The following is a 17,723-nucleotide window of genomic DNA, read 5'->3' as shown; positions in this document are numbered from 1 at the left end:
AAATTGGATACTTTTGAGCATAAAAAAGAAATGAAAATAATAGTATGCTATCAGAAACGTAGAAGTACTTTTTTCCTAAAATAGATTTTTTTGTTAAGTTGGCACCATACAAAAATGTAACATTTAATCAGGAGATTAGAAAAACATTCGCAGAGAAGTTGTGGTTTTATAAATATCATAAATATTATTTGCAACCTTAATTTAATACTGCTGAATATATCTATTTGAACTAATGACAATCCCAAATTAGACTTCTCAGAAATAAATATATTTATACTTATGAGCATTTTCAAAACTTAAAAAAGGTCAAAGTAATACAAGTATGTTTTTATTTTTATTGTTAATCCTTACCCAAGGATATTTTTCCAATGATTTTTAGAGAGAGTGGAAGTAGATAGAGAAACATCAATGTGAGAGAGACACATAGATTCACTGCATTCCAGGGATGGAGTCTGCAACAGAGGTACATGCCCTTTACCAGAATTGGACTCAGGACCCTTGGGTCTGTGGGCTAACACTCTATCCGCTGAGCCAAACTGGCTAGGGCTACAAGTATATTTTTAAAAGTCAAGTTTTACCACAAAACATAAAACAACAAATAATATCCCTAGATCTTACCCACTCCTTCAATCCTTTACCCAAACTCTCTTTAGCATCTTCTCTTAGCTTTAACCACCATATTTCTCAATAATACTAGAGGACCAGTGCACAAAATTCATGCACTGGGAAGGGGGGTTGTCTCTCAGCCCAGCCTGCACCCTCTCCAATCTTTGGGATCAGGCCTAAACTGGCAGTCAAACATCCCTTTCACAATACAGGACTGCTGGCTCCCAACCGCTCGCCTGCCTGCCTGCCTGCCTGTCTGACTGCCCCAAACTGCTTCTGCCTGCCAGCCTGATTACCCCCTAACCACTCCCCTGCCAGCCTGGTCTCCCCCAACTGCCTTCCCCTGCAGGCCCAGTCACCCCTAACTGCCCTCCCCTGCAGTCCCAGTCACCCCTAACTGGCCTCCCCTGCAGGCCTGGTCACCCCTAACTGCCCTCCCCTGCAGGCCTGGTCCCCCCCAACTGCCCTCCCTCCCCTGCAGGCCTGGTTGCCCCCAACTGCCCTCTGCCGGACATCTTGTGGTTGCCATCTTGTGACCACAAGGGGGCAGCCATCTTGTGTGAGGGTGTGATGGTCAATTTGCATATTACCTCTTTATTCTATAGGATGCTTATATATTATTTTGACTTCCTATTTATGATAGTGAAGTTTTAACATTTTTATACTATCATATGCCTCCTTTCCCCCATATTCTTTCTGTTCTCACTATAGCTTTATCAAAGTTTTTGGTTAAATTAATATTTATATTTTACCTTACTATGGCTATGTATTTTTTTTTATACCACTGAGCCATGCACATGCATATTTTCTTTCCTGCACAGCATTTTTTGCTTGTTTTGTGTCACTATCATTAATACTTATTAGCTACTCAAAAAGAATTCTAAATTATCTTTGAAAAATACTTTCCAAAACATACACCAAATACTCTAGTCAATTTTTTTTTTTACTTTGAGATATTTCATCTGGAAGCTAAAATTGTCCTGTTCTACTATGGATTGATAGTCTCTACATTTCCTGTAGAGTTGATTTCTCTCATCTGTGTTCGATTCAGTGTCTTGGAACTACGATTTAAAAAAAAAGAATCTTTATTGTTGAAAGTATTACATATATCCCCTTGTTTTCCCCGTTGACCCCTTCTTGCCTATCCCCCCCCAGGCCTTCACCACACTATTGTCTGTGTCTATGGATTATGCTTATATGTATACAAGTTCTTTGGTTGATCTCTTCCCATCCACCCACCCACCACCAGATTTTTCTTTTTCATCATCTGTTTTCTTATTTGAGTGGAGCATAACACCCAATAGCATCCTGAAAATGTGTACTTAGGTGGTGCACTTTGTACCATTGCATTTCTGAGAATGTGTTTATTTCATCCATGTGTTTGAAAGTAGTTTGGTAGAGTGTTTAATTTTAGGCTGTATATAGTTTTCTTCTCTCAGAATTTTAAAAACTTTATTATCTTTTGGCTTTTCATCTATTGAAATCTAATATTATATGAATTCTTGATTCTTTGTATGTGAGCTTTCTAGTTTCCTCTTTAAACCCTTAAGATAATCTATTTGTCCTTGATATTTTGAAATTACAATAATGTACCTTGGTACTGGTCTTTTTCCGTTTATTGTGCTGGGCACTCAGTAGGTCCTTTCAATGTGGAAACATCTTTAAGGTTCTTGTAATTTTCTCTTGTCAGTTCTTTCTCTCTGACATATTTAATTGTGCTTTCTGCAAATTCTGTTGGTCAGATATTGGATCTTGTGGATTGAGCTCCTTATTTTTAGCTCTTATTTTCCCATCTTTGTTTTTTATTCTACTATATATTATTTCCATGAATCACTATTTCAAACATTTAAATTTTTTATTTCTGCTGTGTTTCAATTTTTAAGAGTGTTCTCACTTCAGTTGTCCCCCCCCTTTTTAAAAAAAAAAATGTCATCTTGTTCTTTTTTCTTTAATGCAATATCTACTCTGCATACTCTGCAGATGAGAATAAATTTTTTTGAATTGTTCTTCTTCCTGCACTGTCTTTGTTTTTTACACATTTTAACTTCTATGTTGGAAATGTTCTTTATATGTCTGTTGTACCTGTGTTATCATTTAAAAGTAAGGTGCTAGAAATATACTTGGAAACTCTGTTTGCATGAGTAGGCTTGTTAACTGCTGTATTTTTCAAAGAGGGTGATGCTCTGACCATCATGTTGTTGGACCACAAATGTCTAGGGCTATACAGTTTCCTTAGAGAAGAGTCCTCCAATATCTTACTTGTAGAATATAATCCTGGTTGCCACTGTTATTGAAGTTAAGTGATATAAAGAGATTCTTATGGGGTTCAAAGAGGGCTATCTCACCATTTAGTAGGTAGATTTTACCCAAATCCCCTTATTCTCATTATGGTGCTTCTCTTCTATATTCTGCCATGATTGTTTCGATGTTTCTACTTAAGTCTTCTGTTACGTTCTCAAAGCTCCTTATTTAGACTTTAACTCTCCCTCATTCCCTCATTTGAAGCTCCAATGCCTCTCTTCTGATATCAGTGATTTGGTGCCTTCAATTCTTGAGCCTTTTCAGGAATTTTCTATGTGAATTGTCCTGCCTGTCATTAACACCCGCCTCTGTAAGTCCTAGTGTTCAGTTTTTTTCAGCTATGGTAACTACTTCATTGCTTTTCATCTTTTAAAACTTTGTTGATATCTCTTATCTGCTGTTGTCTCTTCTACCCATTTACTTTGCCCATGTGCTTTGAAACCACATTTCCTTGTTCTCATTTTAGTGAGATTTTAAGACTGAACAACAATAAACATCTATTATTTGCCATGTTTTTAGTTACTTCTTTAAGTTTTAACACAGCTAAGAAAACCATTTTAACTATACTATTAATAAATCTAAATTTTGTATTTGCTTTATAACCACATTTTGGATATAACTTAATGAATCAATGATTTTACTTCAAGACAGAAATGAATTCTATAAAGCTGTTTCCTGAGCATTTGACAGATATAGATCCCTTTTCTTATCACATACAGTCTACTTTCCTTAGCGCTCTGCCACTGTTGGTGGGCTCGCTGCCAGTGAGATTGGCATAGCTGCAGCGCCTCTACATGATAACTTACACCATGCGAGATGTGGAGCTCATTCTCAGCACACACAGCTTTCTCAGGTTCATGATCCCAAGGTATGAAAACCACATGTGTAGAAATCCTTATGTGTAGAAATCCTTATGTGTAGAATACTCGTCTCCAGAAGAGTATTTCCTGTGAAAATTAATTCAAAATGTGTTTATTGTTAACAGAGAAGCAGCTCATCCTAGCTGCAGTTATTCCAAGTATTTTCTGCCAAAACCCATTATGGACACTTAATTAAAAATTTTACATGTAGGTTAAAGTTTCATTTCTCATTTTATAAATAGGGTTGCTTTTATCTCTTTAACCAGAATAGATGTGCTATTTACATTAAGAATAACTTAAGGATGTTAGGGTGATCTGGCTGCGACATCTGTCACCCCATTGATCGCCAGATTTAATTTGGCTGATCTGGCTGGCTAGGCGGGTGTCCCCCTCCTCCCTCACTGATCCATGTGTGTCCCTGTCCCTCTCAAAGCTGCATGCTCAGTGGAAGGGACAACCTTCCTCCCAGGGGAGAGGACCTGTCTTCGGTCAAGGGTATTCGAGTAGCTGCGCTCCCCTACTAGAACCTCCAAACAAGCTCTCAAGAATAATTTAAAGTCACAATTTCCACTTTTTACATAACCAGTGTGACAGCTGTGCTAAAGCACAGGTGCTTTGCAGCCTGAAGCCTGGGTTTGTGTCTAGGGTCACATGCTTACTAGCTATGTGACCTTGAGAAAGTACCTAAAATACTCTGAGCTTCATTGTCAGCAACTCTAAAATGAGGATAATAGTTGTTCAAATATGGTTGTTGTGTGGATCAAATGAAATGACACATGCAAAGTGCTCAGTGCATGCCTGTTACATGATGAACATACAATAAATTTTAATAGAAAAAAAGAGAATACTTCAGATCCTTTTTCCCCTCCATATACTCATAATACTGAAAAAATAAAAGTGTTGGTTTTAAATAACGTTCTTTAGTTCCTTAACTCAGTGAGCTCGCAGCCAGGAAGTCTTAATTCTGGCAATGACCAACTATTGGGATTTGACTACACAGAACAATAGAAAGTGGATTTGGGGCAATTATCTAAATAATTTAGTCAATTTGAATAAATGTGCAAAGAAAGGAAAAGTGTATTGAGGCCTGTATAATCTTTATTGTTTACCATGATAGTAATTTTATTTTAAACAATCATTTTACTTTTTTTTTCTTTCCTACAAGCTAGAAAGAATATAGCTTTGGGGCTTAATTGACCCAGATATATGAAAATTTTCAACAATGAGGATTAATTAATATTAAGTGCATTATTATATTAATTTAGTTATTTAATAATAAGTTAACACTGTAATTGATTAAATTCTGCTAAGTGTTATTCTGTACATTTTATTTAAAATTGGATAACTTTTTAAAAAGTCTTTAAAACTATCAATTACTAAGAAATATAAGAAAACCTTACATTCTTGAGGGGTAAACATAGTACTTTCCTTGTTCCTCCTATTTGCAATAAAATATCGTTGGTATTGACAGGTAAAATGGTTCTTTAGTTTTCTGTACTTGTAAAGCAAGTGTTACCATTGGTTCTCCTATATCTCTTTCTTTAACCATATGCTATACTCTATTACAGAGTCAATTATATACCAACTGGATTTAGAGTCAAATACGAATACTTGAGTATGAGTCATAGTTTTATTATATGCTGAGACTTGATTTTTCCTTTTCCCCCCTCTCTCTTTCTTTTACCCATCCTCGCTCACTTCCTCCTCTACCCATTTTCTTTCTTTCTCTCCTTTCACCTCCCTCTCTACTTCCCTCTTTCTTTAATTCTAACTAGTGATAATATATCAATGCTACTAACTATGAAAGTTTCAAATGAAAGACAAGCAAAGTTGAAAGGCCTATATCTCAGCATTAGCCTTGTGGGCTTAGAAGATAGATTTTAATTGCACACTAAGAGGAACTATTTCTCATTAGTGTATAACAAAACAACAACAAACAAAAATTACATTGAAGGCTTTAAGAGGAGGTAACACGTGAACTGAGTCTTATAAGATGAGTAAAGTTGGCATGAAGGGGCTCTGAAAGAACGGAATTTAAAAATCACAGATAAGGTAAGAAATTCAAGGAAAATAAATATCAAGAGTGAAGAATGTCATGGAGTGAAAAGATATTTCATTAAAAAGTTAAATATATAAGGGTTAGTGTAAATTAGAAAGCGAGTCCCCAAGACTCTGATTACTTCTTATACTAAATGCAAGTTTGAGGGTCCCCAAATCCACCTTCAGGCTCAATAATTCTTTAGAAGGATTCATGAAACTCAGTGAAATCTGTTATACTCATAGTTATGGTTTATTACAGAAAAAGACACAGATTAAAATCAGCCCAAGGAAGAACCCCTGGGACAGGGTCTGGGAAAGTCCCACATGTGGAGCTTCCCGCTGTCCTCAGCCAGGGAGTCATGGCCAGTGCCAACTTTCCCAGCAAAGCTATGTGACAGTGTGCATGGAATATTGCCAACCGGTGAAGCTCACTTGAGAATTCTTGTCCAGAGTCTTTTTTTTTTGCTAATCCTCACTAAATGACATATTTTTATTAATTTTTAGCGAGAGAGGAGGGAGGGGAGAGAGAGAGAGAGAGAGAGAAAGACATCAATGTGAGAGAAATAGCTAATGGTTACCTCCGATACATGCAATGAACCCGCAACCTTTTGGTGTGTGGGACGATGCTCCAACCAGCTGAGCCACCTAGCCAGTGCTTGTCCAGCATCTTTGCTGAGACTCTGTCATAGAGACATGGTCAACTGGTCATGTAGCTGATCTCAGTCTCCAGTCCCTCTGGAGGTTGAACTGATACCACATGACAAAAGCCTTCGGCACAAATTACATTGTTAGACTATCTGGTATGGCCCAAGACCCCCAGGTAAACCAAGATATTTATCCGGCAAGACATTCAAGGGTTTGTAGATTACTTCCCAGGAGCTGAGGGCCAAGACAGGACTGTTCTCTGGGCAAGTTTAAATTCTTTACTACACATGTAGCATGTGGGATTGGGTGCCATAGAGGAAAGGGAGGAAAATAAGGGTTTGAAAAATTGTAATCAGGAGGCAGGGGGGATAATTAGGGCACATCTTTAATATTGTCAACAGTAAATAAAATTTTAAAAGATGGGGCCCTAATGATTTACTCACATTACTTGACAGTTTTGCAATAAGGCTTTACAGTTTTAAGTACTAATTTAAGAAGTTATAACTCCTTAAATGTGCTAATCTGCTCAGCCTCATAAAATATATCATGGGCACACACACAATTTCATGTAAAAAATTATTTTAGAATGAAGTAATAATCTCTTAATCAGGGAGTGAGAGGATGGAAAGTAGTAAAAAGATTTTTTTAAAAAATATATTTTATTGATTTCAGGGAGGAATGGAGAGGGAGAGAGATAGAAACATTAATGATGAGAAAGAATCAGTGATCAGCTGCCTCCTGCAGGCCCCACACTGGGGATCAAGCCCGCAACCTTGACCTCCTGGCTCATAGGTCTATTCTCAGCTCAACCACTGAACTGTAACGACTGGAGCAAAGTAAGATAAAGTGGGATAAAAGGAAAGGAAATGAGGTCAGAGAGGTGAGAAGGGAACTGATAACATAGGTTTCACACACCATGTGAGGAGTTTGGGTTGTATTTTTAGTGTAATAGGAAGCCATTGAGAATTTTGTTCAGGAGAGTGGAATGATATAATTTACACTGTAAAAATATTACTCTGGCAGCTGGTGGGGTCATGGGCTCTTCACTGAGAGAGGCACTAAAGTTAAGAGCAACAGATTTTGGAGGAAAATATGTATATTGAGTTGGAAGTGCTTGTGGGACATCTAATCTCCACTGGATAAATTAAATAGGCAATTGAATATGCAAGCCCAGAAAGGAGGTTTTGTGAGTCAGCATATGTGGTTACTGAAACCATGGTTTGGATGAAGTCATTAGGCTTGGTGTTCACAGTAAAAAGAACAAGGCACTGTCCTGGTAACACCACGATTTATTCTACGTATAAGAAGCAAACAGGTGAAGGAGATACAATCAGTTCTGCTGTTAGTAATGTGCATTCCTAGAATTACAACACTAGAAATTGGCTCTGGAGGACCACCTGCATTCAAATTCTGGCCTTGGAAAAATTGCTTAAATTCTCTGTGACTTATTTTCGTAACTATCCAATGGGGTTAACAATAATGCCTCTGTCCTAGGGTTTTTGTGAGAATTGTGTGGCTTAATACAGGAAAGTTCGGAGACTTGTGCTTGGTACATTGAAAGAATTTAATAAATGCTCCTATTATTCTTATTCTTTAAAAATAATGCAAAACACTGAATAAAGTATCTCATTGATAATCAACCTTGTTTAAATGGTAACTGATTTCCTTAGTGACACAAACTGGATTGATTTCGTGGTTAGGGCCACTCATGAAACAAGTAACTTAAGATAGACAGCTAAGCATTTTCCTGCCATATTCATTGGTTAAAGTAAGTATCTAACTTTAACATCAAATTTGCAATTTGGTGATATTCATGGCCAGGCCTAAATTAATGTTAAAGAGTTTATCCTTGAATATAAGCCTTTCTTTTTTTCTCTCTCTTGTTATCATTACCCCCTTTCATCTGTGCCTTTTATCCTTAAGAGTTCTCTGCTCTCTGCTGTCCTTTCTATCAACATCTGCTCAAAGAATTTGCTAAACATATTCACACCAAGATATGAAACTTAAAACTAGAATAATAATTAAATTTTACCTCCAGTACTAACTCTGATGGCTACTTAGAGAATCTTCCCCATGGTGAGATTTCTGTGGACGGGGGGCGGAGGGGGAATAACCCTGCTGTGATTAATGAGGCTTGCCAAGGGAGACATAAGGTGGTGTGGAGAATACAGTAGCTCTGAGGCAGCATGGTGGGCCAAGATTGTAGACTTTGAAGTCAGACTGATTTGGCTCAAATCTATTTCCACTATTTATCAGCTGTGTAACCTTGACCAAGTTATTTAATCTCTCTGGGCCTCAGATTTTTTTTTTTTTTTTATCAAGTATCACCTTGAAACCATGAGCTATTATAATCCCACTTCTGTTTTATGGATATCACACAGAAGAAACAAGGGGGATGAAATAATAAACCTGAAAACTCCATTTGCAGCAAAACTAGGGGACTGAGATAATCTGCACACTCCCAAAATACGCTGAGAAAAGCAGATGATATTGAGTAAAGTGAATAGTGCAACGTCAGAAGGCAGCAGTAAAACCAAACTTCCTAAAGGCAAGGTGCACACCCTGAAGAATATAACCTTTAGCCCTTCTACAAAACAGATGCCACAGGACCTGGGGAAGCAGAAGCTTCCCAGAAGGAAGTACAAGAAAGAAGCACAGATAATAGCTAAATGGCTCATGGGCGACAGGTTTCAGGAAATGCGAAAACCTGTCCTGAGGTGAAGGATTTATTCTGAAGTATATTCCAATGGGAGTAGGTACAGGGGAAGGAGAGTTAGGAGTTGTGAGCAGGGCTGGCTGTAGCAGTCCCCCTGGACTAGGTTTGGTTCAGAGAAGAAGGGAGGGCTGTATCAAGGAGCCATTTGAGAAGGAAACTGGTAACTCTGAAATGGAGCCTTTAGGCTTTGAGATTTGGAAGGCATGGCCCTTTGGCTTCTCCCCGCACCATCCCTGCTGGGCTATGAAATACTAAGTAACTACAGCATTTGGCACAGAATAAATAGAAAGATACAACAAGGTATAATGTAGGTAAAAGCAGCAAAAATTAGAATGCGCACATGAAAATATCACCTTTAGGAAGGAAGATCATAAAACAAAATATAAGAACTCAGAAAAAGGAAGAGATGGCAAGGCATTAAAAGGATATGAATTGTAAGCTTGTAGAACACAGAAAAGAAGTCATAGGGAAAAAATACTTTTTATAAAGCAAGATAAAATTGGAAGGAGCACGAAGAGATTCTACATTGTAGGAAACAAAGTAAAGATAGAAAGGAGAAAATAAAAAATGGGACTGAAGATAAAGAAAATATTTTAAAAGATTACAGCAAAATTATAGATATAGAAGACAGCATTAGAGATTCAACATAATCATAAGAGGAATTTTTGAAGAAAACCACAACTATAAAATAGAACAAATGTTTAAGGATATAATACATGAAAACTTTACTGAAGTAAAAACCCAAACAAAACACAACAAAACTTGAATCTATACAACAAATGGGCATACTATGTCCCAGGAAACATTTATCCAGAATGGTAAAAATGAAGCCATATTCTAATAAAATCACTGTATTTCAAAGAATAAGAACAGCTCTTTTGGTCATGCTGTTAAAAAAAAAAATTAAGTCAATTAAAAGGAGAAAAAAAAGAAGCTGACTTCCAACTTTTCTATTCTAACATTCAACACCTGAGGATGTCGACTCATATCCACAAGATAGTCAAAGAGATAAAGTATCAGTAAAGAATTTTTAATCTAATGAAACTTAAGGTATGACGTTGTCAACAAACAATTCTAAAACGTCAAATACTCAGGAAATGTTCCCATAACCTCTTCTTGAGGGAACTAATAGAGGATAACCTTCAGCAAAGAGGAAATGACTAAGAAAACGACTGCCAAGACTGCCTCTATTTATCAGAAGGCAATGTGGGAACAGAACGGAATGTAAATGCCAGGGGAACTCAGTGTAGAAATGGTACAACCACCAAAAAATAGGAGAAGAGGGAAAAAAGGAAGGAGATTGTGTTTGCTGATTAGCTCACATGTAGAAGCTGGGAATTAAATAATATTATCCAAACATCACAAATCCAATAAAAATACTATAAGAATATTTAATAGTAAAAAGGTAAATACTAAGAAAAGTAATTCTATTGACTAATAGTAGATGGTGAGGGAAAGGGAGAAAAAGGAAACATTGTTCATAGGAAAGAAGAGATCTGTCCAAATAAAGAGGGTTAGTGGTATTATATACATTTATCATTTTAAAGTTAACCCTTATAATAAAAATAAAAAACTTTATAAATCTGAAAAGAACTACCTACAAAAACAAAACAAAAGAAACAAGCACACAGTGAAAGACTTAAAAAAATTAAAATGGGAAAACAAAGTAAAATGACATTAAATAAATCATCACATCAATAAATGTAAATAGACTTAATTTTGATATTCAAATTAAGAATTTTAGATTGGATCAAAAAATAAATCAAACTCTTTACTGAAAGTACAGCATTTCAAAGTAGGTGAAAATAAAAGTATGGGCAAAGATATACCAGAAAAGTGCAAACAAAAAGAAAGTTGAGAAAAAGGGGCTTCGTCTTACTCCCAGATAAGGTAGAAATTACACTAAAAATATTATAAAACACATTGAAATTCTTTTATAATTCCAAAAGGTGCAATACCCAATGAATAAATGGCTATATTTTCATAATTTTAATAAATGCATCAAGATTCTATATTCATCAATATTCATAAAGCTATGACCACATGAAATAAAAGGCAAGATATGCAAGTGGTAAGGGACTTTCTTTACCTCTTAGTTCATGACAGATTTTAATTGTATAAAAATAAATAAGGATATACAGGATATAAACAATAAACAGTAAGGTTCACCTAACTGATATTAAATTCTATACCCTGAAATACCTTTGCAAGTGCTTATCAAACACCATTTATTATGCTGTTTCAAAAATAGAAAGTGCAAATTAGATACTATTATCACAATGCTATTAAGTTAGGAAAAAAAACCCTTCTAACTGGAAATTTTTATATATATATATATTTTATTTATTTTTTACAGAGAGGAAGGGAGAGAGATAGAGAGTTAGAAACATTGATGAGAGAGAAACATCGATCAGCTGCCTCTTGCACATCTCCTACTGGGGAGGTGCCCGCAACCCAGGTACATGCCCTTGACTGGAATCGAACCTGGGACCTTACAGTCCACAGGCCGATGCTCTATCCACTGAGCCAAACCGGTTTCGGCCTAACTGGAAATTTTTATTTTTAATTAAATCATTTGGGCCAATGGGAAAATACAAGTAAAAGTTACATAGTGTCTAGAAAAACAACAAAAATGAAAATACTACCTATCAAAATCTTTAGTATATATCTAAAGCAATACTCAGAGAATTTATAGTTTCAATGCTATAAATAAATAATTAAGTACTCATCTGCAGAAATTAGAAAAAGAATAAAATAAACCAAAAGAAAATAGGCTAATTAATGAATATAAATGCATACATTAATTAATGATATAGAAAATATGTAATAATACTGGCTTAAGAACAAAGATAGCAAAATATCCAATGCTGGAAAATTATATAGAGACCACAGAAATAGGAGAACTAAAGGAATTATTAGGGAATATTACATGAAGATAATCTGGGTAATATATTTGAAAGCCTAGAAGAAAGTTGTTACTTCATAGAAAAATATAAATTTCTAAAATCAAGGTGCAGTTGGAAATTAGAATAAATCAATTAACATTAAATTGGGAAAGTGAAGAGCTACCAATGAAAATGCCAACATAAGTTTAGTTTTATCTAACTTTTGAGGGAAAAAAAAAAGATAATTCTAAAGATATTTAAACTTCTGTGCCACAGAAAACAATTAAACTTTAATGTTGTAGTTTGATAAAGATAGTACAATAAGAGTAAAACCACAGACCAGTCATGGCTCATAAATATTGATACAATGATTCTACTTAAGTTTTTCTTCAAGAATCATAGAAATGTACACTTGAAAGCTATGTAATCTTATTAACCAATGTTACCCCAATAAATATAATTAAAAATATGTAAATAAATATAAAGAAGAAAGAGAATGGTAGCAAATATAACAACATATTAACATTTAATCTAGGTGCTACATATAGAGATTATCTATAATAATCTATAATAATAAAAGTGTAAATCGACCAAACAGCTGAACAGTGGATGACCATGCTATGACATCTACTGGTGTCAGGCCAGCCAAGATGGATGCAATGTGATTGGTCAGGGGGCCCCACCATTGCCCCACAGAGGGACGCCCAGGCCACCGCCAACAGGGTGATCAATTGGGGGGCTCCGTGATCACCCCAAAGAGGGAGGCCCAGGCTACCCTGCAGCGGCACTGTGGTGGGTGGGTGGGGCCTCCCTCTGTGGGCGCCATCAATCGCAGAGCTCCGGTTGGGTGGGCAGGGCCTACCTCTTTGGGGTGATTGATCGTGGGGCTCCTGGACTGCAAGAGGGCGTGGGTTGGGCTGAGGGACCCCCCTCCAGTGCACGAATTTTGTGCACCAGGCCTCCAGTATATGAATATTTTTGAATGTTTGAAATATTTTCCAATTTATTTAAACAACCATTTCTCTATTACAAAAATCCTCAACATGCTCAATAAAATATTTGGCAGTATTAAAATATATGTTCTAAAGTTTTTAAATTATACTCTTCCCAGAAATATTTTCTTTTAATAGAATCAGAAATTTGAGGTAATAGGTAGCAGGGGTTTTGTTAAATGCAAGGAGAGGTTTTCTTTGGGTAAGGAGCAACCTTGATATCATACTACATAAGTGTGACTCTTCCTTTGTGTAACAATAGCCTGTTTGGCATTTTTCACATACTTTCTGATTATATATACTTTAAGCATTATGATTTTTACAGTAGCAGTGTTTCCTCCATAGTTTACTTCTCACATTGAGATACACATACCCTTTAAGGCATGTAGCATTGGGCAAGAGTACCCAAAATCACAGACTAAATATGGCATATGTTTCAGGAGTATAAATTTTTATTGAAGATTAGGGATGGGACTAGTTAACTCTGGTCATGTATGTTTTATGTTAAAATAAGCATAGCCATATTATGGAATAAAATTAAAATTTTTCATAAATTCCATCTAATAAAAGAGTAATATGCAAATTGACCATCACTCTAACACACAAGCTGGCCGCCCCCATGTGGTCAAAGATGGCAGCCACAAGATGGCCAGCAGGGGAGGGCAGTTGTGGGCAATCAGGCCAGCATGGGAGGACAGTTGGGAGGGACCAGGCCTGAAAGGGAGGGCATTTGGGAGTGATCAGACCTGTAGGGGAGGGCAGTTGGGGGCAACCGGGCCTGCAAGGGAGAGCAGTTAGGGGTGACCAGGCAGGCAGGGGAGGGCAGTTAGGGGCAATCAGGCTGGCAGGGGAGCAGTTAGGCATCGATCAGGCTGGCAGGGGAGTGGTTAGGGGCAGTCAGGCAGGCAGGCAAGCGGTTGGGATTCAGCAGTCCTGGATTGTGCGAGGGATGTCCCACTGCTCATTTATTTTGTTCATTTGGCAGATCGGGCCTAAACGGGCAGTCAGACATCCCTCGAGGAGTCCCAGATTGAAGAGGGTGCAGGCTGGATTTAGGGACCCCCCCCCCCCCCCCCGCACGAATTTCGTGCACCAAGCCTCTAGTATAATTATAAAAACATGAGAAGTCAAAGCTATTTGTGTGTGTGTGTGTGTGTGTGTTATGGGGCCTCTTAAAATATTCCACCAAATCCCAGGAGAAGCATGTAATTCTAAACTGCTGTTAGGAATATTTTGGTGGAAAAGTTTGAGAGACACTGTCATTCAATATCTTAGATACTGATTTTTATATCTTAAATACAAACATTTATAACATTTAAAACTATTATTAGATTACAACTATTTTATAAATAAGTTCTAATTTAAAACACTTGTGTGTTTTGTAAAGCACTCTAATGAGAAAATACTTTAATTGTATTGCTAGATTATGCAAGAGTGATATTCAATAATTATTTCATTGTTGTAGATAGTTGTCAGACTTGGCTGTGACATTTGCCATTATGTTTGCTGTTTGTAATAAACATAAATTATCAAATAGCTCCTAATTTCCTGTAAAAGAAAAACTAAGATCATGTACAAAGTTCCTGGATAATCTTAAAGACTTTTATTTTTCCTTACTTATCATAGTTATGAATTAATAATTATTTCACATTTCTTGGAGATGATTATATATGTACAAAGATACAGATGGCGGATTTGTTGCCCCCAAAATAATAAAGATCATATGGCTGACAAAGCTGTTCTATATCTTTAAAAAAGGATTAATCATGCTTTACAAATGGTATTTAATTTTATAGGACTCTAGAGATAAATATTGCATATGATTAGATTTCTGGTAGGGAAAATTCATTCATTCAGAAAATATAGAACTGTTTGCAAGGCAGGTATAGTAGATCTCCAATAATGAATCAGACAGAGAGAATCTGTCTTACCAGAGTTTGTAATAGGTGAGGGAAGTAAGCAATATTCAATTAGTAATATTATATAAAAGATAAATCAGAAAAAATCCATAATTACATAAAATCCATATTATAAAATATTTATATTATATCATAATTATTGAAAAAGGGTCTACAGATTGTATGAAAATTACTGTGAAGAACTGAGGAAAAAATGGGAGAGAAACCTGGAGGGGTAAAGAAAGTATGGTGATCACAAGCAATAGAAATTTAAGTTCACTTGTCTAGGAGATATCAAGGTGACTGAATACTTTATGTGTAACATGCCCTTAAGGTATTAGGCATAGGGAGAACTGTTATGTGACTTGTAAATTCCCAGGTGGTTAGAAGGGAAATGACCTGAAAATTTATAGTTCAAAGGATTTTGTGAATTTAATTTATTAAATGGTTTCCAAATTACAAATTTCTTTTTGTATATTCCCAGTTTCTCTTTAACATGGAAGTCATCAAATTCTAAGTTCTAAATTAAAGAAATAAATGACATCTGGGAATCTTTGAGCATGTATATTCATTGGTGTAACAAATAAGATTTCTAATTGATTGGGAAAATGAGAGAACACTTATTTATTAATTAAATTTCAGGTTTAGGGATATTGAGATGTGTGTTTGCATATGTGTGTATGTGCATTTTTCAAATTACCTATATATATAAAAGGCTAATATGCAAAGTGTCCCATTGGGAGTTCGACCTGGAGACTGAGAGTTCAGTCGCTCGCTATGACATATGTTGACCACCAGGGGGCGGCGCAAAACAAAGGAAGGCCCCAGCCAGCAGCCGGAAGGCCCCAGTCGGACCTGATCACTGGCCAGGCCTAGGGACCTTATCTGTGCATGAATTTTGTGCACCAAGCCTCTAGTCGAATATAATGTTTTACTCGCCCTCTTGTATCTCTCATTACCAGGAAATTAGTTATGGATAGAGGATGCTTATTTTAGGGATTACTATTGATATAGACAAGGAAGATTTTCTCATACTCAAACATTTATATGAACACATGAATGCATAAGAATAAGATTCTTTCTTTCTCTTTCTCTCTCTTTAATTTCCAGGCATAGATATTCTTCATCAACTAGGCCTTGGAGGCAAAGATGTAAGACACTCATCATCAGTGACTGCTACACCATCATCATCTACACCACTACCTCAGGGAGTCCATATAACAGAATCAGGTGTCATTTTAACAAATGATGCTTACATTGAGTCACCTCTCAGGAAAATTTTACCAGTCCACTTAGAACAGCCATTTACAATATTAATTGGGTTACAGTCACATAAAGTAAACAATGCATTTCTCTTCAGCATTAGAAATAAAAATAGACTGCAATTCGGAGTTCAATTATTACCTAAGAAAGTAGTGGTACACCTTGGAGGAAAGCAGTCTATATTTTTCAACTATAGTGTTCATGATGAGCGATGGCACTCATTTGCCATCACTATTAGAAACCAACTGGCCTCGATGTTTGTGGAGTGTGGAAAGAAATCTTTTAGCAGAGAGACTCTTTTGGAACTTCAGGCATTTGATTCTAACAGTGTGTTCACCTTAGGAAGTATGAACAATGATTCTGTCCATTTTGAAGGAATAGTATGTCAGTTGGATATTATTCCTGCTGCAGAAGCATCTGCCAACTATTGCAGATATGTGAAACAGCAGTGCCGCCCTGGGACAAGCCTTCTTCATACAACTATCGGACCCGCAAAGATACTAGAAAACACTGCCTTAGCTAAACCACTTGGTGAACATATACTGTCAGGAGACACACTTACCAAAGGCACAAACACTCCAAATATTATCAACAGTGAATCTGCAATAGCATATAAACAACAAGAACACCAGACATCAAGATCTCAGTTAACTTCTCTTCACCCAGGGCATGTCTCTGCTGTGGATCTTGAGAGCCATGGGATTCAGGACAAAGAAATAATCACTGAGGAACATACTCAGACAAATCTAAGCCTGTCAATGGCCCATCATCTCCTCAGTGAGGCAAGAATAAATACCCAGGAGAAATTTAGTTCTCTCTCAAATGTGTCCAGCAATTTAACACAACATAATGATAGAGTAACTGGGCTGATTCTGTTTGAAAAGATATCATCTATTCTTCCACATAAAAAACAAGGTACAGTTATTAATGGCAAGAAGGCTATCACGGCAAATCTACAAACTAATGAACTCATGGAACTGCAACAGATTTTAAATACAACCTTGTATAGAGTGACAGATGAGCCGTCTGTGGATAATCACCTTGATCTAAGGAAGGAAAGTGAAATCGATCCTGATGCTACTTATCCCATTGAAAATAGCTATGAAACTGAGCTTTATGACTACTATTACTACGATGAGGATCTTAATACAATGCTCAAAATGGAGAATCTCAGAGGGCCAAAAGGGGACACTGGACCTCCCGTAAGTTGTTGTTTTTTAAATGTCTTATGTACTAACTTACCATATGTTTCAAAAAGAATTCTCTAGATTGAACAATGCAGAACAGACCAGAACTGTCTCCAAAATGTATCTTGGCTATGGTGATTGGATTTTTGGTTGCTATAATATATCCAACCAGAATACAACCCTGGTTCAAATATTGCACTTTTTTTGTGGTTTTTATTGGCAGGCTGAAAAGGTTACTTAATTCTGGTAAAGTGGTGTAAGCTATATGTTTTTCTTGTTCAGTTGAAATTCAACCAGGAATTCAACTGCTAAATATAGACCAGCAATCTC

The 17,723-nt window shown here is 36.5% G+C and overlaps 1 protein-coding gene across 1 annotated transcript in view; it reads left to right on the top strand.

Moving 5' to 3' along the window:
- The window catches only part of COL24A1 (collagen type XXIV alpha 1 chain), a 335,909-nt gene that overhangs the window by 12,518 nt on the left and 305,668 nt on the right, over positions 1-17,723 (top strand). The window contains exon 3 of the mRNA XM_070403718.1: positions 16,054-17,408. Within this exon, the coding sequence (XP_070259819.1) occupies positions 16,054-17,408 (1,355 nt within the window). The remainder of the gene's footprint in view (positions 1-16,053; positions 17,409-17,723) is intronic.

Source organism: Myotis yumanensis, unplaced genomic scaffold (assembly GCF_028538775.1).
Source record: "Myotis yumanensis isolate MYYU_CA2020_CCGP unplaced genomic scaffold, mMyoYum1.0.hap1 SCAF_2, whole genome shotgun sequence".
Classification (NCBI taxonomy): domain Eukaryota; kingdom Metazoa; phylum Chordata; class Mammalia; order Chiroptera; family Vespertilionidae; genus Myotis; species Myotis yumanensis.
This window is presented reverse-complemented; position numbering and strand designations above follow the sequence as displayed.